At 45.0% G+C, this 23,128-nt stretch overlaps 1 protein-coding gene across 2 annotated transcripts in view; it reads right to left on the reverse strand.

The window, feature by feature from the left end:
• The window catches only part of LOC126335611 (uncharacterized), a 117,004-nt gene that overhangs the window by 26,689 nt on the left and 67,187 nt on the right, over positions 1-23,128 (reverse strand). For both annotated transcript variants that reach the window (XM_049999064.1, XM_049999062.1), the window contains 2 exons: positions 16,646-16,907; positions 7,724-7,927 (listed from right to left, as the gene is read on the reverse strand). In XM_049999064.1, the coding sequence (XP_049855021.1) occupies positions 7,724-7,927; positions 16,646-16,907 (466 nt within the window). The remainder of the gene's footprint in view (positions 1-7,723; positions 7,928-16,645; positions 16,908-23,128) is intronic.

The raw sequence follows: 23,128 nt of genomic DNA on the forward strand, positions 1-23,128 counted from the left end.
CAAAAGGCTGTCCAGCGCCGGAATATATCTTGCATGAGGAAATGTATCCCGTACTCGAATCACACAGAATCCGAATGAGTATGCCGCATTTCGTAATTTTCGATGGATTGTAAACTTTAAAATTTAACCATCCACGCAAAGGTGTCATTCCTTCCTCAGTTGAGATATTTTGACTTAGATTAAACGTTTCCTTAAACTTTCTGGATAAATAATCAATTACGAATTATAGTTTGACAAGCCGGTCGGTATTATCCAGTTTATTGTTGCTGTCGGAGAAATTTAAAAATGATAATATTTGTCTGAATCGGTTGCGGGACATCATTCTGCGAAATATCGGTGTGTCTCTCAACGGATTCGTTGACCAATAATCATTGATCCTTGTTTTCTTACAATTCCCATAAGGGTACCAAAACCAAACCATTTTCTAATTTCGGGTCCCGTAACGTCGACAAATTTGGAATTTTTAAAATCCAGTTTCCTTCTATTGCAATTTTGACTGTAGTACTTTTTGGTTGCGTTGCTGATATATTCAAATAGATCGTTCCCAATATATACTTGTACGATATCCTCGACGCTCTGTGTATCTTTGGAAAACATGTTTGGACCCGGGGATCCTTCAAATTTATTATTGGTCCTCGGTAAATCAAAGTCTGACCACTGTGCACTGTCTTCTTCGTCTGATTCATCCGGAACAGTTGGCAACCGTAGCGTTCGTCCAACTGTTCTTGGATGTATTTCACTATCTTCCTACGAGTCTGCTTCACTTTCATTTTTTTGCTGTCCAATGTCTTCTTGCCAATTGGCCAAGTCGTCCGGAACGTCAGACAAGACGTCCGCGCGTTTATCGTAAATAATCCTATTGTCTCTTTCGTCCGCCTTGATGAAACACTTGTTGACATGTGTAGCTTATTGTTACCTAAACAAAACACCAACAAAATGCAAAAGTATCGCTGGCCAGTGCGTCATGCTATGCTCACGACGCCACCCTGGTGACGCCGGCCACTGAACGATACTATGCAGAAGACACCACTGTGGTGTCGCCGGCCGTTGACCGCTATTTCGCGCGCGACACCATTGTGGTTTCGCCGGATGGCATAGTGTTAACACTTGCGAGCAGTGAAGACACACAAAGTGATTAGATGTAAGTAAAATGAGGGAGCTTGTAGTCCTTTTGTTTCAGCGACATAAAACAGTTGAGAGGATATGGCACTTACATGACGTGGTATCCGGATGGAGGGTAAAACAGAAATGTAACATGCAGCCAAGGTAGTTAAATCGTTTAATCTTATGATGAAACCTATCAGCGCAGGACAGAGTCATTATTTGTGTAGTAATAGACTAAATATGGCTATTTACAGCTACATTTCTATTGCTATTAACAGTTTTCATCCGCAAGGAAGTTTCAGATCAGCGTAGGCTCCGCTGCACGGTGAAAATTCATTCCAGAAACAATCGTATAGACTGCAGCTGGGACCTGTCTCCGCAGTCCCCCTTCTGTGAAGTTTAGTAGGTGAGAGATGATGTACTGGTGGAAGTAAAGTGGCGAGTCGTGGACGGATAGCTCAGTCGTTAGAGCACTTGGCCGTGAAAGGCTAAAGTCTCAGATTCAGATTCGAGTCTCAGTCCATCACACAGTTTTATGTCCGAACAATTTCGATGAGGGAAATAGTGACTAACCGTTTAAGGAGACAGTGATTGCCTTGTTACAAAGTTCTGTTTATTTCGCCACAATCACTTATTTATGACGCAATGATAACCGGCTACGGACCACAACGGCCATTTTTGTCAACGCGTGATTGTTTTAAAGAATTTGCTGCCATTTGACTGTAAATTGTTCATTTATATCACACAATCAAGATTTCAGCTTTATAGGCACTCTCAGGTGCATGCTGAAATGTTGCAATGTACCTGAGTTATCTGTACACAATGAACAGTGCACAATGTCAGCCATGGTATGTATCTCCGATATGTACTCATATCCTGTAACACGACAACTGGTCGATAATACTAGAAATCTATTTCTTCGACGACGTCACGACGCGTAAACAGGCCAGATACGCCTGTAACATTTCGAAAAGCGCTTGAGTATAGGCGTAAAGCCGAAATGATGATTTTGTGAAATAAATGAAGAATTTGCAGTCAAATGGCGGCAATTTCTTAAAAAAAATGAAGGTGACTGTTATCCTCCACGAAGCAAAAACATGAACATTGTTCACCAAATGCCGGCCATAGCATCTGAAGGTGGCCGCTGAGGACCGAAAGCAATTATGATTGTATCAGAATAAAAGTGACTGTGTGAAAAACAAACTAAAGTTTCTAATTTGGATGATGTAAGTTAGGCTGTCTATATTACAGTGGATGAAACATTTCTCAGGCCATTTCTATTTTGCGCACCCCATATAGGGAGTGGGCAAAATTATATAAACATCGGTAGGACAACACATTACTATGCGTAATGCGGTGCACGAAAAGTGATGGCATCTTACAGTCATCTCTGAATAGATTAACACTGGTCCTGTGTGGTTTTCAATGGAATTTTACAGCATTGATCTTGCAAACTAGTGGCATGTTCAGATAACGGTGTGGAGCTAGACAGAGATAACGCAGCCTCTGTAAGTAGGCTGTTTAGGTTTTTTTTATCGGTAACGTCACGTAGCGCTATGTACGAAAATCACTGACTGTGCTGTGTGCAGTCTGTGGCTGGTTGGCTTGTTGGAATATTCGCTATTGTATTGTTGGGCTGTTGGATGTGAACAGCGCATAGCGTTCTGCAGTTGGAGGTGAGCCGCCAGCAGTGGTGGATGTGGAGAGAGAGATGCCAGAGTTTTGAGAGATTACTATGTGAGCACGATCTGGACGTGTGCCCGCCAGAAAAAGGAAATTTGTAAAGATGGATGTCATAAGATCACTTTTGAACATTATTCAAACAAATACATTGTTTGTTCTCTATCAAAAAAGTGTTCAAATGTGTGTGAAATCTTATGGGATTTAACTGCTAAGGCCATCAGTCCCTAAGCTTACACACTACTTAACCTAAATTATCCTAATGACAAAAACACACAACCATGCCCGAGGGAGGACTCGAACCTCCGCCCGGACCAGCCGCACTGTCTATGAGTGCAGCGCCCTAGACCGCTCGGATAATCCTGCGCGGCTGTTCTCTATAAAAATCTTTCATTTGCTAACTATGCCTATCAGTAGTTAGTGGCTTCAGTAGGTAGAAAGTGATTCATGAAAGGTATAGGTTATTGTTAGTCAGGGCAATATTTCTGTAGGGATTATTGAAAGTCAGATAGCGTAGCTAAAAAAATTATTGTGTGTCAGTTTAGTGTTGATCAGAATAAGTAAAGAGAGTACCGTCTGAGTACGTTCAGTTTTGCTCAGCTGTTTGAAAATCAAATAACGTAAGAGGTTTACCAGCACAGTCATTCATAATTTTCCAAAGGGGACGTTACACCTTCTCTCCAAACTAGATCACAAGGGCTCAGTAATATTGACGTTTTGTGGCTGAAGTGGTCAGGGGAGATGTAACAATTCGTTCTTCTCAAGCTCACAAAAACCAATCCTGTACGATGCGAACTGTGTCAGTAGGGGCCTCTTGGATCACAGCACCACCATTGGGGAACAAACGACGTACAATATGGTCGCCCTGATCAGCCAAAATGGACACATAATCCTTGGCAGTAATGCCGCCTTCGAGAGCATCCGTGGGTCTCACGGAATACCACGATATTGTTGCTCAGATCATCACCGAACCATTGCCATATTTTACTTTTGGGCTACAAACTCAGCCAGAAGTTGGAAACAATGTGTAACAAGACTCGTCCATCCAAACGACTCTCTTCCCTTGCTCCACAGTACAGTTTTTATAGCTTCATAACCACGTTTTCCTGTTACGTGCATTTGCTTCACTGACGTGCGGTTTTGGAATACCAGCTTTTCCTGCAATTGCGAGCTTCTGGAGCAGCCTTTCTTTTATTTTTGAGCCAACAGGTCTCGCGAGGGCGACATTCAGTTCTTCATTGTATTTTTCTGCTGTCGTTCACTTACTTTTCGTCACAATCTTCTTCAATGTCCGTTTATCACGATCGCTTAACACACTATTCCATTCGCGTTGTGCGTTAGCGGATGATGATTTTTCCGCTCTCCCTGTATGCGGTGTAAAGCTTCGATACGATGCCTCATTTCGGCTACCTCGGTTACGGACGCACCCACCACACGAGTACCAACAATTTGCTAGTGATCGATTTCACTCAGCCCCGACGTAATGCACCTGCAACTACACAGAACTCTGTTCTTACGGCGACTTATACTTGCAACGTACGAGTGGGCATCCAAAAAAAGAAGCGGAATTATTTTTTAAAAGCCATATATTTTCAAATTGTTTACAAAGCAAGTTTATCCCCTTCAAAATAATCTCCATTACGATTAATGCATTTGTCTCCACTGTGGCAGTCATAATTAGAAATGGCTGACAAACTCCTTCCTCGTTTTTTTGTTGACTTCTTCAGTGTTGTCAGATCACTGACCTTTCATGTCCCTTTTCATGCTTGGAAATTAGAAGTCGCACGGAGCCAGATCAGGCGAGTAAGGTGCGTGGGGCAGCGGAACCAAAAGTGTCTAACAAAGATGTCTGAGTGCGCAGGTGCGTTGTCGTGGTGGAAGAACCATTTCGTGTCTGCCACAACTTCGGTGAACCGTGCTCAAAGATAGCCCACTAATCTCTGACAGTTGATAAATTGTCTGTCGCCGGTCTGTGAGCATAAGCTCACGATTCTTTTTTCAATATTTTCGTCGATTCGGGCAGTTGATGGACGTTCAGAGTGAGGTTCGTCATCAATCGATGTGTCGCCCTTTTAAATCGAGCAAACCACTCGTACACTACAGTTTTTCCCATAGCTTCAGATTGGTAAGCTATTTTCAACATTAAAACAGTTTCAGTAGCATTTTTACCGAGTAGAAAACGCTGTTTACTTAACACTTACGATCATAAAAAACGAAACAAGAACAAAACAGTGGTAAAAAAACAATCACTGCAGATGATCAGAACAAGCCAAGCCGACAACACAGGCGGCACTGAACTGGCAATGAGTTCTGCTACACACGCCCATCCGCAGAAATGCGTACTACACAAGCTCCGCCCACGGTAATGCAATTCCGGTTTTTTTTTGGTACCCCCTCCTATTGCGGACATTGCACATGTGTCTTCGGTGGTCAAATACATTGAAGCGCCAAAGAAACTGGTACACACATGCGTATTCAAATACAGAGATATGTAAAGAGGCAGAATACGGTGTTGGGGTCGGCAACGTCTATATAAAAGACAAGTGTCTGGTACCTGGGGCAGTTGTTTCTGCTGCTACCATGGCAGGTTATCAAGATTTACATGAGTTTGAACGTGGTGTTATAGTTGGCGTACGAGCGATGGGGCACAGCATCTCCGAGGTAGCTATGTAGTGGGGATTTTCCCGTAGACCATTTTACGAGTGTACCGTGAATATCAGGAATCCGGTAAAACATCAGATCTCCGCCATCGCTGCGGCCGGAAAAATATTCTGCAAGAACGGGATCAATGACGACTGAAGAGAATCGTTCAATGTGACAGAAATCCAACCCTTCCGCAAGCTGCTGCAGATTTCGGTCAACAAGTGTCAGCATGCGAAGCATTCAACGAAACATCAACGATATGCGCTTTCGGAGCCTAAGAACCACTCTTATACCCTTGATAACTGCACGACACAGAGCAATACGCTTCACTTGGGCCTGTCAGCACCGACATAAGACTTTTGATGACTGGAAACATGTTGCCTGGTCGGACGAGTCTCGTTTCAAATTGCATCGAGCGGATGGACGTGTAGGGGTATGAAGCAATCTCATGAATCCATGGACCCTACATGTCAGCAGGGGACTGTTCAAGCTGATGGAGGCTCTGTAATGGTGAGGAGCGTGTGCAGTTGGAGTGATCTGGGTTGGAGTGATATGGGACCCCAGATACGTCTAGATACGACTGTGGCATGTGACACGTACGTAAGCATCCTGTCTGATTACCTGCATCCATTGATGTCCATTGTGCATTTCAAAGGACTTGGGCAATTTCCGCGCGACAATGTTACACCCCACACGTCCAGAATTGCTACACGGTGGCCCCAGGAACACGCCTCTGTGTTTAAACACTTCCGCTGTCCACCAAACTCTCTAGACGTATCTGGGATGCCTCCAGCACTAGTTCAGACATTATTCGAGTCTATGCCACGTCACGATGCGGCACTTCTGCGTGATCGTGGGGGCGCTACACGATATTAGGCAGGTGTGCCAATTTCTTTGCCTCTCCAATGTACAACAGCGAAGCCTGGATCCTTGGTCAGCACCTGCATTTATGTTCAAGCATGCGTTATTCGCGGAGTTTCCTTATTTTTGTCCAACTCTTGCAAAAGAAGCACTACAGAGCCGGTCGTAAGACAGTGAAACGTTGTTGTGATGCCTCGTGTAAGGAGGAGAAATGCGTAACATCACGTTTCCGACTTTGATAAAGGTCGGATTGTAGCCTACCGCGATTGCGGTTTATCCTATCGCGACACTGCTGCTCGCGGTGGTCGAGATCCTATGACTGTTAGCAGAATATGGAACCGGTGGGTTCAGGAGGGTAATACGAAACGCCGCGCTGGATCCCGAAGGCCTCGTATCACTAGCAGTCGAGATGACAGGCATGTTATCCGCATGGCTGTAACGGATCGTGCAACCACGACTGGATCCCTGAGTCAACAGATGGGGACGTTTGCAAGACAACAATCATCTGCACGAACAGTTCGACGACGTTTGCAGCAGCATAGACTATCAGCTCAGAGGCCATGGCTGCGGTTACTCTAGACCCTTCATCACAGACAGGAGCGCCTGCGATGGTGTACTCAACGACGAACCTAGGTGCACGAATGGCAAAACGGTATTTTTTCGGATGAATCCAGTTTCTGTTTACAGCATCATGATGGTCGCATCCATGTTTGGCGACATCGTGGTAAATGCACATTGGAAGCGTGTATTCGTCATCGCCACACTGGCGTATCACCTGGCGTGACGGTATGGGGTGCCATTGGTTACACGTTTCGGTCACCTGTTGAACAGTGGACGTTACATTTCAGACGTGTTACGACCTGTGGCTCTACCCTTCATTCGATCCCTGCGAAACCCTACATTTCAGCAGGATAATGGACGACCGCATGTTGCAGGTGCTGTACGGGCCTTGGATACAGAAAATGTTCGTCTGCTGCCCTGTCCAGCAGATTCTCCAGATCTCTCACCAATTGAAAACGTCTGGTCAATGGTCGCCGAGCAACTGACTCGTCACAATACGGCAGTTACTACTCTTGATGAACTGTGGTATCGTGCTGAAGCTGTATCGACAGCTGTACCTGTACACGCCATCCAAGCCCTGTTTGACTCAATGCCCAGGCGCATCAAGGCCGTTATTACGGCCAGAGGTGATTGTTCTGGGTACGGATTTCTCAGGATCTATGCACCCAAGTTGCTTGAAAATGTAATCACATGTCAGTTCTAGTTTAACATATTTGTCCTGTAAATACCCGTTTATCATCTGCATTTCTTCTTGGTGTAGCAATTTTAATGGCCAGTAGTGTACGTGGTTCATAGCAGCTTAGTTATACGGAGAGGGAGAATACACCATTTGACAAGGTGAGCACTGTACATGAGTCGGCGTTAGAATTCGTACCTGCGGCCTGAGCAGCTCCTGCAGGAGCTCCGGCGGCAGCTCCGAGCCCAGCAGCGTCTGCATCAGCGCCTGCTGGAAGGGCGTCAGCGACGGCGAGGCGGGCAGCGGCCGGTACGGGGGACCCCGCGGTCTGGGCCGGCGGCCCATCAGCAGCCGCAGCAGCAGCTGCTGGGCCTGCGCCTCCAGCTGGTTGGGGTCAGCCACCTGCGAACACGGGGCAGGCGCACCCTCACCTCGAGTCTTCTGTTACTACACAAAACAACTTACAAAGACATAAGAAACATTGCCAGCTAATGAGAGTTGAGGGAATCATCTGGAGTGCCCCAAGGAAGTGTGGTAGCTCCGCTGTTGTTTTGTATCTATATAAATGATCTTTTGGATAGAGTGGATAGCAATGTGCAGCTGTTTGCTGGTGATGCTGTGGTGTACGGGAAGGTGTCGTTGAGTGACTGTAGGAGGATACAAGATGACTTGGACAGGATTTGTGATTGGTGTAAAGAATGGCAGCTAACTCTAAATATAGATAAATGTAAATTAATGCAGATCCATAGGAAAAAGAATCCCGTAATGTTTGAATACTGCATTAGTAGTGTAGCGCCAGACACAGTCACGTCGATTAAATATTTGGGCGTAACATTGCAGAGCGATATGAATTGCGACAAGCATGTAATGGCAGTTGTGGGGAAGGCGGATAGTCGTCTTCGGTTCATTGGTAGATTTTGGGAAGATGTGGTTCATCTGTAAAGGAGACCGCTTATAAAACACTAATACGACCTATTCTTGAGTGCTGCACCAGCGTTTGGGATCCCTATCAGGCCGGATTGAGGGAGGACATAGAAGCAATTCAGAGGCTGGCTGCTAGATTTGTTACTGCTAGGTTTGATCATCACGCGAGTGTTGCGGAAGTGTTTGAGGAACTCGGGTGGGAGTCTCTGGAGGAAAGGAGGCGTTCTTTTCGTGAATCGCTACTGAGGAAATTCAGATAACCAGCATTTGAGGCTGACTGCAGTACAATTTTACTGCCGCCAACTTATTTTTCGCGGAAAGACCACAGAGATAAGATAAGAGAGATTAGGGCTCGTACAGAGGCGTATAGGCAGTCATTTTTCCCTCGTTCTGTTTGGGAGTGGAACAGGGAGAAAAGATGCTAGTTGTGGTACGAGGTACCCTCCGCCACACACCTTATGGTGGATAGCGAAGTATGTGTGTAGATGTAGATGCTTAGATGACAGCGATCCATTGTTATGAAATTATTGGTAAATGCCACAAGAGTCACTGACCGCAAGTATTTGTTTATTCAGTTATCGATTTCCATCGCTTTGATCATCTTTATGAAGTTAATAGAGAAAGCAAGTAAAATATGTAGCCATAAGTGGCATTGTCCATGGATTAGAATCATGGTAAAATAGTAACAACACCTGCCCTGCAATGTCGTGTCATTGCTTCCGTACCGTCCCTACATTACGGTTAGTTACTAGTGTGGTCAAAATAAATGTTGCATTATAGGATATGGAACCCTACCTTTTTACGAACACACTGCTTTTTCTTTTTACCCAAACATGTTTCAGCATCTCTGTACCATCATCAGCGGGTTTTTTGTTTATCGGAAAACTGTAAAAAATGTAAATACTTTAGGTTATAATTGATTTAGCAAAGTGATATCTAAAGAAATTTGTCGTTCGTTTTGCTTTTTGCCGTGATTTTACATTATGCGGTTTTGCAGGACCAACTCTATAGTGTCCTGCACTGATAGCTTGTCATCTCCAAACCAAACAATGTAAATGTAATTTTCACCAGCAATTTAACACACCTCTTGATTTTCAACAACGTGATTTTTTTTACGCAAAACATTTTGACAAGCCAAAAATCCACGTTTTTAAAAACCAAGGGATGTGTTAAATCGCCTATGAAATTCACATTTACAATGTTTTGGTTTGCAGATGATAAGTTATGGGTGCAGGGCACTATACAGTTGGTCCTGCAAAACCACATAATGTGATCACTGTAAGAGGCAAAAAGAACGAAATATTTCTTTAGGCCTCACTTTGTTACATCAGTTATAAAACATTTACACTTTTTACAGTTTTTCAATGAACAAAAATACCCACTGATGATGGCACAGAGGTATTGAAACATCTTTGGGTAAAAGAAAAAAGCAGTGAGTCTGCAAAAAGGCGGAACCCATATCCTGGAATTTAACTGCAAATGCGGAAAGAAAGGACGGGAGCTGCTGTTCCAAAAGATGAATGTAAATGTTGCATATTGCTTTATTGTGAATAATTGACATAACAGGAAACAAAATTGATTTTTTTTCTGTCAGGCACAGTGGTAAGAAAATAAAGAGGATAAACACCTTTGCATTTTATAAAAATAGAGAAAATTACGAAAACGACATCTTGCATAAGACCCCATTGCAAACACTGCAGTTTCTTCTCACAGTCATATTGCATAACACATTCTTTATGAATCAATTGCCGCCCCCCCCCCCATTCGTATTTGCGGACGCTTGTGACTGCGACTAGGTGTACTCTTTGGCAAATTGTGTAGATAAGCTTGTTTAATATTGTCACTTTTCTCCACAGCGACATTTAGTGATGCGCTGTGTCTACTGGGACAGAACGACTGCAGACTACTCGCTTTAACGCTGCCCGTGCATTCTCAATGTAGTTTGTTCTCTAGAATTGGAGGCCATTCCATTCAAATGCTTCTGTACTCCACTAGGAAGGTATTTGTAAGATAATGACGATGCAATCGCGCCATCAGGCTGAATCATGCTCCAATATGTTCACCAACTGCAACCTCAATGCAAGTGAGGATGTCGTCCCAATACTTCACAGCATTCCTCCTCCCATGTACTGGCATAAGGGGTGCAACCATACACCATTCTACCCCATAGGATGACCGAACCGCCCTGATAAGGGTGGAGATGTGCGACACAGTTAAGATGTTGTCCTCGTTGCCTCCACACATGAATATTTGTACTGCCAGCTCGGGGACTGATACGAATCTCATCAGAAGAGAGCACTGTGTCCCACTGCTGCTCAGTACACAAAGAGTGGTTTCGTGCCCCTCTTTGAAACCGATTTAGAGGAGCCTTGAGAGATTTTCTGGCACCTAATCCCTGCTCATGGAGCCTATTTCGCATCGTTTCTGTTGGCATCTGCACTCCTGTAGCCGTTTGCAAGTGCCATGAAAGTGTATCGTTGTGTTCAGAGTTTCAGCTTGCTTTTACTTTCAGATACCTATCCTGAAAAACTGTTGGTCTTCTTCCGCGGCCACTTCTGTGACAATCCTGAACAGCTCCTGTGGCTAGAAACTTGTTCCAGATTCTAGAGTCATCACTTTGACATTCGCTGTGAAATCCACTTGTCCCATTCCCTGCTCATTAAAATCACTATATGGAGCTTCAAAACGTACATTACTGTTCTCCGAAGCATACTGAAACTACACAACTTTCGTAATTCCACATAGCACCTGTTTATAGGTGACTTCTATGTCACAGACTGCACGTACTGCCGCCTCACGGTAGAAACACAGAATATTGCAGCTAGAATTACATTACAAAATAACCACGCTGTTGACATCATAATATATTCCTCGTCCATCACGAACAATATTAATGTTTCGACGATATGCAACATTTATTTTGACTACTGTATTAATCCATGTGTCAGTGCCGCTTACGGCTACAGATTTTAATTGCTTTCTCTGTTAATTTCATGAAGACAGATCAATCTGAAGATGATCAAAACGATGGAAACCGGTAACTAAATAAATAATGCGATCAGTGACTCTTGTAACATTCACAAAAAATTGTCAGTTAACTGTAGTAAAGTCGTTTGGCATCAATGATTGGGAGACCCCTTAAGTTCAGCTTGAGCTGCCTGCATTGCAAAGGTGTTTTCTATCCTTTGCACCTGTAGGCACCTTTCCTTCTCGATGTGTGACCCTTGTGTTTTGTTTAAGTATAATTATTAAGTGTGGATTAATGTAATGAGCACGGGTGGATACATGCGCGCGCGCGCTTGTGTGCGTGTTTGTGTGTGTGTGTGTGTGTGTGTGTGTGTGTGTGTAGCGTGGTGTTATGTATGTCTGTGATGAAGATGAGAGGAAGTATAAGGTGGATCCCAGTGCGGGCACATAGTCTACTTGGCTTCAATGGCAGCAAGGGGATCGCCGAGCTTAAACTCCCCAATTGATGGACGGATCAACAGGGTCACATGCCCTCAATTCATGAGTTTTGGAACTGCTTCTAGGGCACTGGTGCAGAGAGTGGTGATCGGGGACTTAACCCCACCACCCTTCGTGTCCCCCCCTGTCGTAAAGGCAAACGGAAAAATGTCCAAGCCCAATAGTACTTACTTCCGGTGAAACATTTCAGTCTTAGTGTGATTCTTAGGCACGTACGTTCTAAACGGCGAAAACGGTTCCCCGGGCACCCAATGCCAATTCAAGTTTGCCTATCTAACGGCTTCCACGGGCAACAAAACTTTGATCTTCAGTATTTCATGTAATTATGTTTTGAGGCAGTGTAACTTGCAGTGCACAAATAACCCAGACTTACTCACTGTGCAAACAGTTAGCACTTAGTGACTTTTATCAAACTTTACACTTAATTTGAAACCATTTTGAAACAGTTTCTCGCTGGCACCTCCAGCCCTCCCCCCTCCCCTCTACCCCGCTCCCACTTCATAAGATAATGAAAGGAAGGAAGAGAAGTTTATCGCTTCTTACATTGCCTCGTTGTACATCCTAGTTTACTAGTAATTCGATCTTGATAAAACCGTGGCTTCAAAGAAATCGCGAACTTGGCGATTTCTTGATGCCAGTGGATGTACTGCTACGGCTGACTTATCTGAGTTGCCCGGACTGATGGTGTGATCATGGGGGATCTATTCAACGCAGATGTAGCGAATTTTTATACGGAAGACCTGGAAGAAGCAGTCCTTGAGACAGAGAAGAAGAAACTATCGTGTTGGATTCCGTACGTTGACGATACTTCCGCTACGTAACTTTCACAATTTCTAAATTTTATGGATGATATTAATTCTAGTACAAAGTTCACTAAAGAAAAAAAGGAAGAGGGTCAAATTTAATTTTTGGATGTACAAATACTTAGAATCCCTACGAAACTGCAGGGAACAAAGTCTATAGAAAGTTCACTCACACTGATAGATCGGTTCACAGTAATTCAAATCACCATCCGAAATAGAAAAGTGGGCTAAAAAAATCTGTGAGTCACAGTATTTGGAGGACGAGCTCGATCATTTAAGAACTCCCTTTGGAAGAAAGGGCAGCTGTGACAGAGAGATAAATAAGGAACAACAACCAAAGCCCGCATCTCGTGGTCGTGCGGTAGCGTTCTCGCTTCCCACGCCCGGGTTCCCGGGTTCTATTCCCGGCGGGGTCAGGGATTTTCTTTGCCTCGTGATGGCTGGGTGTTGTGTGATGTCTTTAGGTTAGTTAGGTTTAAGTAGTTCTAAGTTCTAGGGGACTGATGACCTAAGATGTTAAGTCCCATAGTGCTCAGAGCCATATAACAACCAGAAAAGGAAAGTGTTCCTTCTATTCGCAAAATCGGTCACAGATCGCATCTGCAGAGAACTCAGAATATATGGTACTGGCACTGTGTTTAAACCAACAAGGAAGGGTAGTGAATATCTGAACAAAGAACATAAGCCCACCGCTTGCCACAGCCAGAGTAAATAAAATCCCTTGCATACGCGCTCAAATGCACATATGAACTACAAAAAAAGCATTAATACCCATCTTAAGGAAAACATGAGTAATTTGCGTCTGGGCAGCGTGGATAAATCAGCAGTAGCAAAACATGATGTTATCAAGATCGAACCATTACAATGCTACGGTGCACAGACACGTCATTGTTATTTAAAAACACAACAGAAGGCCGGACGGTGTGGCCTTGCGGTTCTGGCACTTCAGTCTGGAACCGCGTGACCACTACGTCGCAGGTTCGAATCCTGTCTCGGGCATGAATGTGTGTGATGTCCTTAGGTTAGTTAGGTTTAAGTAGTTCTAAGTTCTAGGCGACTGATGACCACAGATGTTAAGTCCCAAAGTGCTCAGAGCCATCTGAACCACAACAGAAGATATGTACACGTCCAGTCACATTAATGTGACCATCGCCTATGTTCCATGTAAAGCTGCAATAACCACTCAGTCGCAGTCTGACCCATTTAAACCACACAAACCAACCAACCAACCAACCAATAACCACTCACAGATGGTAGATGGCAGCAGTGGGATTTGAGGGTATACACAGCGTAGGGGGGAAGCGGGAGGGGAACAATGAAGTCGTTGACGTGATGCGGAAACGAAGTGATCCGACATCCTAAAGGACATGATCATTGCCTTTCGGGTCAAGGGTGGAAGCATTTCCAAAACTGCTTAGCTTGTAAACTGTTCGCGTGCTGCCGTTGTTAAAGTACACTCATGTTCATAAATGAAGGATAATGTTGATACATGGTGAAAAAACGCTCTGGTGGGCGAGTTGAGGGTTTAAATCACCTCGGAGTATGGCCATGCAGTGAATTTGACCTGCGGTTGTCGCACGGTCGCGCTGGCAGCAGTCCACATACGCAGAGGTGTGTCGGTGCATGTCAGAGTACGGCGCAGCGGGTAAGTGTGCGGACGTTTTTAGACGTGCTAGTGGTGACCGTGTGTTGAAAGTGGTTCCAAGAACACATATTCATGACGTTATGAGGGGTACAATACTAGGGCGACTGGAGGCTGGTCAAACACAGCAGGTAGTAGCAGGGGCCCTCCGTGTGCCACAAAGTGTGATCTCCAGATTACGGCAACGATTCCAGCAGACAGGAAACGTGTCCAGGCGCTACTGCACGGGACGTCCACAGTGTACAACACCACAAGAAGACTGATATCTCACTATCAGTGCCCGCAGACGGCCACGGAGTACTGCAGGTAGCCTCGCTTGGGGCCTTACCGCAGCAACTGGAACAGTTTTCTCCAGACACACAGCCTACAGAGGACTGAACAAACATGGTTTATTCGCCCCGAGACCTGCAAGGTGCATTCCACTGACCCCTGGTACCTGGTTATTGGAACAGTGGTCTCAGGTTATGTTCACGGACGAGCCCATGTATAGTCTGAACAGTGATTCTCGTCGGGTTTTCATCTGGCGTGAACCAGATATTAACCCCTTAATGTCCTTGAAAGGGACCTGTATCTGGCAAGTGGTTTGATGGTGTGGGGTGGGATTATGATTGGTGCGTGTACACCCCTGCATGTCTTTGACAGAGGAACTGTAACAGATCAGGTGTATCGGAACGTCCTTTTGCACCAATATGTCCGCCTTTTCAGGGGTGCAGTGGGTCCCACCTTCCTCCTGATGGATGATAACGCACGGCTCCACCGATCTGCCATCGTGAAGGAGTACCTTGAAACAGAAGACATCAGGCGAATGGAGTGGTCTGGCTGTTCTCCAGACCTAAACTCCATCGAGCACGTCTGGGATGCTCTCGGTCGACATATCCCTGCACATCTTCAAAACCCTATGACACTTCAGGAGCTCCGACAGGCACTGGTGCAAGAATGGGAGGCTACACCCCAGAAGCTACTCGACAACCTGATCCAGTATATGTGAATCCGTTGTGCGGCCTGTGTTCGTGTGCATGGTGATCATATCCCATATTGATATCGGGGTACATACACAGGAAACAGTGTCGTTTTGTAGCACATGTGTTTCGGGGCGGTTTTCTTAACTTATCACCAATACCGTGGACTTACAGATCTGTGTCGTGTGTGTTCCCTATGTGCCTATGCTATTAGCGTCAGTTTTGTGTAGTGCCACGTTGTGTGACACCACATTCTGCAATTATTCTTGATTTATGAGCATAAGTGTATATTGTGCATGGAAAAATGGCACTATCCAAAACCAACGTTGAAGAAATTGTGCTGCGCCATAGACAATAGATTACAGGAATGAACTATGTGTGTGGGTGAACAGGCTTGCAACTGTTGAACAACTGAATGCATAGTTTGAAGCAAGGGACTGCCAACGGTGTCTCCTCAATGACCGTCCAGTGAACGTTTCTGCCTAGGGGCCTCAACAGTGGGTGCCTGGTTCATGTACACATGTTGACTGCTGTCACTGGCGAAGAAGGCTGGGATTTACACGCCAACAGGGCGTCCTCTGAGCGGCGACAGGTGGCCTCTTCAGATGAACCACGTTTTATGAGCCATTAGACAGACAGTCTACGACGTGTGCGGCCGTGCAACAGTCGTCGGAAGGGTCAAGATTGGTGGAGGAAGGACTATGGTGTGGGGAATGGTTTCGTTGCATTCGCTGAAGTCTTCTCGTCAGTCTGGAACGCACAATGGATCAAAACAAGTACGCATTTATCCTCAGATACCATGTCTACCCCTGCTATCTTGCTGTTTCTCCTCAGCACCTTGGTATCTATCAGCACCACAATGCAACGTCTCACACTGCTCGCGATGAACATGTAGGGTTCGAAAAGCACTAGGATGAGTTTACCGTACTCCCCTGGCCACCAAATCCCACAGATCTAAGCCCACTCGAGAATCTGTGGGACCACCTCGCTCAGGCTGTTCGCGCCATGGAACTATGAAACCCAGCGCAGCTGTAAATGGCCATGGCATGGCTCCACATCCCTGTCGGTACTTTCCAGAATCTCACTCACTGTCTTCCTCCTCGCCCGCATAGTTATTCAGGCTTCCGACAGGTGGTCACATTAATGTGACTGGACAGTGCATAATGAGTTCGACTTGCTGACTTATTTGAAGTCGTTATAGCCTGTGATGTTGTGTCCAACGTTGGAAGAGGAAATGCTGGGCAGAGACATACGACTTGGACCACAGCATGACGCCCACAAACAAATGTTACCGCAAATGCAATGAGATTTGGTCGGCTGCACTCACCACAGCGGCAGGGTCTCTAGGGTCGGCGGGCACAGGGAGCAGCCTGTAGCCGGGCTCCTGCTGCGGCAGTGGCTCCTGCTGCTGCTGGGAGCCGTCCCTCGCGTAGGCGGCCAGCGCCTGCAGCAGCTGCGCCGGCGACGCGCTGCCCGGGGGCGGAGGCCTTCCCGCAGTGAAGAGGCCGCGGAACGGCGTCTCTGGCACCGGCCTCGCCGTCGTTGTGCCCGGATCGACGTATGCTTCGTCCGCCTCCTCTGACCGGTACCTGCAGCGCACACACACATAGCGCCCACGTCGCTGCTTTCAACTTCATCTTGTAACGGAACAGTGCTACCTCACATGGCTCTTAGTGTTTTATGGAAATGTGATGCGTGATTGTTTAGTGATGCTCATGGTGCTACCGTAAGATTATTTAATACCAGCTGCTCCAGACACGCGTTGATGTGGCTCAGTCTAGTTAAATGGAATAGAATGAAAACAGAAACTACAAGTTTCAAACATGTACTGAAATTAGAAATATGCCCTAATCTCCTTCTCCCCCTTTCCCCCCACCCTCCTTCTCTCTGTGCATCTCTCCTGCCCCTCTCTTTGTCCATCTCCTCTTCCTTCCCCCTCTCTCTGTCCATCACCTACTCCTCCCTTTATCTGTCAATCTTCTCCTCCATCCTCTCTCATTCTCTCATCATCTCCGACTTTCCCTGCTCTCCCCCACTCTCTGTCCATCACCTCCTCCATCCTCTCTCATCATCTCCATCTTCCCCTGCTCTCTCCCACTCACTGTCCATCACCTCCTCCATCCTCTCTCATCATCTCTGCCTTCCCCTGTTCTCTCCTGCTCTCTGTCCATCACCTCCTCCGTCCTCTCTCATCATCTCCACATTCCCCTGCTCTCCCCCACTCTCTGCCCATCTCCTCCTCCATTCTCTCTCATCTTCTCCGCCTTCCCCATCACCTGCTCCCCCTTTCTATGTTCATATGCTCCTTCCCATCTCTCTCCATCTCCTCCGCCCCATCTCTGTCTACCTCCTCCTTTTCACTTTCTACATCCCTTACGTCGCACCACTTTGTCCATTACCTCTTTCCTTTCCCACTCTATGACCCTGAGCCTCGTTCATTGTTATTTCATATTCAGATTCTGTAATATCATTCTGATCATCAGCTGAAAAGCTATAAATTCAACACTGCTGTTTGCCAATAACGTTTCACTATTGTTTATATAGCCTATGTTCATCCGAATGTTTATTAGATTATTGTGTAAAAATTTAAAGTAAATCGACCAAAAATTTTTGTAGTGTTTTGGTAGTAACATTTCCTTGTAGTGTATTGCATATTTATTTATGTGTCCTTTTTTAAAAATGATATGTATATAAAACATGCACAGTTCCAAAGAAATTGGTGAAGAACGAATATTTAAGATTTGTATCACATGAACATTTGCATTTTTATTTACATAGGTTGTGTATTTAACTATTATTCCAGCAACAGAATAAAATGTTCAATTTTTTGAATTCCCTTAATTGTCTCCCACTGCGTCGCAGAAGCTTGAAATGGGCCTCAAAATAACATACAACTTCTCCCGTAATGGTGCAAAAGCGTGTCGCATTCCGACGTCACCCTCAAGATGGCAACTTTTCAAACAGCAAGGTATCGGTACATGCGAAAGAAAGGCCAGCACTCAGAAATTCATGTGAGGTGTAATAATGGTTAATGACGTAAAATTGGCGCCGAATTCCACTGCACTTCTGCCCAATTCCACCGTGCCCGTTGTCGCGCGATGGCAAGGTCGTCGCATCCCTTCTTACCCACATTCAAAAAATGGTTCAAATGGCTCTGAGCACTATGGGACTTAACATCTTAGGTCATCAGTCCCCTAGAACTTAGAACTACTTAAACGTAACTAACCTAAGGACATCACACAACACCCAGCCATCACGAAACAGAGATAATCCCTGACCCCGCCGGGAATCTAACCCGGGAACCCGGGCGTGGGAAGCGAGAACGCGACCGCACGACCACGAGATGCGGGCCACCCACATTCCACCTCTTGCCACATTCCCATCTTTTGCGATTGATGTCAGAACTGCGACGACCAGCGCCGACTTCACGTAGTTACCTTATGGGTGACCGAGGAAAACATTTCAGACACACCACCGCTCAGTACGGGCACGAAAAGGTCTCAGGGGGCTGTGACGCCATGTAAATATTTTGTTCCCACATTTCCGGTTTAGTGAAGGACTTTATAGTGACATAAGAAGATTCTAGTGTTCAGTAACATTAATAATAATGTTGATGTTGTGGTCTTTAGACCCAAGACTCATTTGATGCAGCTCCCCACGCTAATCTGTCAATGGAGCCATCTTCATCCCCAAACAACTGAAACCTCCATCCTTTTGAACCAATTTGCTGTATTCATCCCTTGGTCTCCTTCTACAGTTTCACTTCACCGTTTCCCCGCTTCCATCTATCAACAAATTTACGATTCTTTGATACCCCAAAACGTCTCCTGTCAAACAATTCCTTCTTTTGGACAAGATGTGCCATAAATTTGTTTTTACGGCAGTGTGATTTAATATCTCCTCATTAGTTGCTCGATTTATCCCTCTAATTTTCAGCAGTCTTCTGTAACACCACTTTTCATAAAGGCGCTTCAGTCTGGAACCGCGGGACCGCTACGGTCGCAGGTTCGAATCCTGCCTCAGGCATGGATGTGTGTGATGTCCTTAGGTTAGTTAGGTTTAAGTAGTTGTAAGTTCTAGGGGACTGATGACCTCAGCAGTTAAGTCCCACAGCGCTCAGAGCCATTTGAACCATTTGAACCACTTTTCAAAACCTTATAATCTTTTTCTGTGTGAACTACTTATTGTGGTCGTTTCACTTGTACACAAGGCTACACTCCAGACAAACAGCTTCCAAAACATTCCCTTGTACTAGGTTTTCCTTCTGTTGCTCCGCAGGATGAACACAGCACATGCCAAAGTTGTACAGAACAACTTTAATGTCTATGTGTACTTTCATTAAATGTTTTTGTTTCGCCAGTGTAGACTATATTTGAAGTTTTATTAACATATTTAAATCATTAACGTAAGTCAACGAATTTTGTTACTTGTAGCAGTCTCTGAAATACCTTTCATTTTGTTTGGATTAACAGCCAATATGTTTTTAAAATGCCAGAAATATTCGTGAAAAGTAATAATCAGTTAAACTTAGTTACTTGTCGCCAGGCAAAATAACCACAAATCTTATCATGTGGTGATGTGAAATATAGATAGCATATTTAGTAAGTTTACTGAAAGCTGATACACGTCCTTAGTCATTACATGGTGATGATAAAAAAGTAGTAACGGAGTTCAGTAACTGGTTGTGATGCTGATTGCTAGCCTTACTGGTAATGTAAACTCATAGAGACAGAAATGTAACGGACATGAAACGCGTAAGCGAGATATTTGGTACTAATCGATGCAACCAATGACAGGAGGATACACGGGAAGCCGGGTTCGACTGTCATTGACGGATAGTGTGAAACAGTACGCTAAGACGATTTGGATACTACAAAAGGAAAGCTGATTAGAATACAGAAATCAGGGATGGGCCAAGAAAGAGGGAGGTAGTTTTACACCTCTGGGCGAAGGGGTGTTACTGAAGAAAAGGGAAGCAATGCTGACGCTGAGAAGTATACGGGGATGTGGGACGTGGAAGAGATCTCAGTAAATGTCTAAAGTCAAAATACATAATTAAAAGTGGAATAATAAAATGGTTGGCCTCTCATTTCCATCTTGGCATTAATTAATTGCCAGTATTTTGTATAAGACCTCCTGTAATTGCTGTATTAAAACCCTGGGTACCTTATTATACGACTGAAAATTTGAAAAGAAACTGCTCTCAGACAGAAATCGAATCCTCTTACTCGGATATTCTAATGCAAGACTTTACCCACGTCACTGACTGAGCACAACAGTTACACAGCACTGAATTTAGGCTCTCGTCGGACATGTTATTACAATGTTGTCAGATTGCCTTTCTTTGACGTTCATTTTCTACCGGGAATACGCAAGGGGCGAAATTTTGTTACAGACACTTCTTTGCACAGTTTACATTAAAGGAATCACACTGTGGCATCAGAGCGCGAGAATTTTACTCCACCCTATATATCTCTACTTGACGCCATGCCAAATTTCATTTTCTTTTCTTTATTGGATTTCAGTTCTGGCAGCAGCGTAATATGCTGCTCTAAAGCCTATAGAAAAGTTAAAAAACATAATGAGAATAGAAACAAACAAGAAAAACCGGCGATAAACGGTGACATTGTAAAATTGTAAAATGGCGGTAAGGTGTGGAATTTAAAATATAAAAGCTCTGCAGCGACGGTGCTGATGAAGCAGTAGACAGGCACAATTAAAAAACAGGGCGACAGTCTGGTTTCTGTTTGCACGAAATAAAAAACCGAACTAGCGACAGTATGGCAGCTGTTCGCAACACTGACAAGGGACGCACAACACTAAACACTCACTTATAACAGCACTATACAGGTGACATGGTTGCAGATAGGGGAGGGGGGACCGGACCTATGATGGGGAAAAGGGGCGAGAGGAAAAGAATAAGGGGGGAGCTGATGGAGGGAGGGGACAAAAAAAAGGGGGCTGGGCGGACGCGAGAAGGAGTGGGAAAGGCAGTGGAGGGGAGAGCAGAAAGGACTCAGGGGAGAGAAGGGAGGCAGAGAGAGGGAAGGCAGGGAAAAAACAGGGTGGAAGGGGGGAAAGAGGGAGCCTGGGGAAAGGACAGAGGAGAGGAGGGCGAGGTGAGGATCAGAGTTGATAGGAGGGATAAATGGAGAGAGGAGATCATCCAGGAGGGGGAGTTGATGGAAGCCACCTTGGTAAAGGAGATGAAGGGTTTAGAGATGGAAGGTAGGGGGGACACAACAGTAAAGGCGTTGCAGAGGAGCAACTAGGGGATGAGGGGGATCAAGGTGGCGGGAGGTGTAGAGTATGCGGATGTGTTCAAGGAATAGGAACAGATGGGGGAAAGGAATCAGGTCGTAGAGGATCCGCATGGGGATGGGAGCCGTGCACGGAAGGCCAGGCAGAGTGCATGGCACTCGAGAATCTCTAGGGCCTATGCTAAAAGAAACTGTGAAACTGTACTGTCTGTCTGTCTGCTTGAACACGCTAATCTGCAGAACGACTAGACGAATTTTCAGAGGCAACTTGAGAATAGCTTGGAGCAACATACAGGCCTTATTTCATCAAAATATGATCAGGAAAGAAAAGATATTTTAATTTAAAGCTTTATCTAAAGTCGTCTGCTCAGCTTAGTAGTTCAGGTGTTTAATCATCATGGCGTAATATACCAAAGAACCAACAGATGGTGCTGTTAGTTCTGTAGCACATCTAAGAATCAATAGGTGGTGCTGTCAATTTTCTTAACTCAGTGGGACACATACAGGTTTATGTCTGTGACAGAATTTAGCACCACAGTCCTTTCTTTACGAATACAGCCTAAAAGTGAATTCACTTGGCAAAGATATAGAAATTTACTGGTTACTCTTTGTGTATTAAAAATTTCATGACATTACATTGCTTCGTTCGATAACTTTTATTTATACTCTTTCCTAGTAAAAACGGATTTATTAAGTTTGCTTGGTGATTTTGTTGTCTCCCCATTACATTTTGGTTTCATTTTGCTTATGAATAAAAGTATGTGGAAAATGGTCGCGTCTTTCTGAATACATTAGAATGGCTAAAGGACTGAGGATTACACAATCTCACGAACCCAAAGAATTTTGTGATGGAAACTTGCTGAAGCTCGAGAACAGCAGGCCTTAACTTACTCTTTGAAAACTCCTTCCAAACGCAAGGTGCGATGTAACTCTGATGTCCGCAGCGTGTGGTCGTGAGGTAGCGTTCTCGCTTCCCGCGCCCGGGTTCGATTCCCGGCGGGGTCAGGGATTTTTCTCTGCCTCGTGATGACTGGGTGTTAGGTTAGTTATATTTAAGTAGTTCTACGTTCTAAGGGACTGATGACCATAGATGTTAAGTCCCATAGTGCTCAGAACCATTTGTAACTCTGATTGAGGATGTGGTATGCATTACCTCACTCCTCAAAACCCTTCACTCACAGAGGCTCAAAGTTGCTTCTCTGCAACGTAACATAATATAAGCAGATATTTTGATGGGAAGTAGCGCTGGCTTATCCCTAATAGTTAACCATTCCGTTTTAAACATGTGCAATTCTTAGCGAGACTGTGTTATGGCTCGACCACAAATAATGGGCAAGGCCAGATGATGCGTGTTACAGGCGTGGATCTTATTGTCAGTTGCTTTTCGTGTGACTAACTCTATGTGGCTGTCACCGTCGTTAGTGAAGCAAACAAGCTCTTCGTTGACGAAGAGTTCTCGGGCTTCCAGCCAGGTGGCGGTGTCTGTAAACTGCGACGTTTCGACGAGTGACATACTCATTATCTTCTGGCGAAGTCGCAGTTTGCAGACA

This window comes from Schistocerca gregaria, chromosome 2 (assembly GCF_023897955.1).
Source record: "Schistocerca gregaria isolate iqSchGreg1 chromosome 2, iqSchGreg1.2, whole genome shotgun sequence".
In the NCBI taxonomy this organism is placed as follows: domain Eukaryota; kingdom Metazoa; phylum Arthropoda; class Insecta; order Orthoptera; family Acrididae; genus Schistocerca; species Schistocerca gregaria.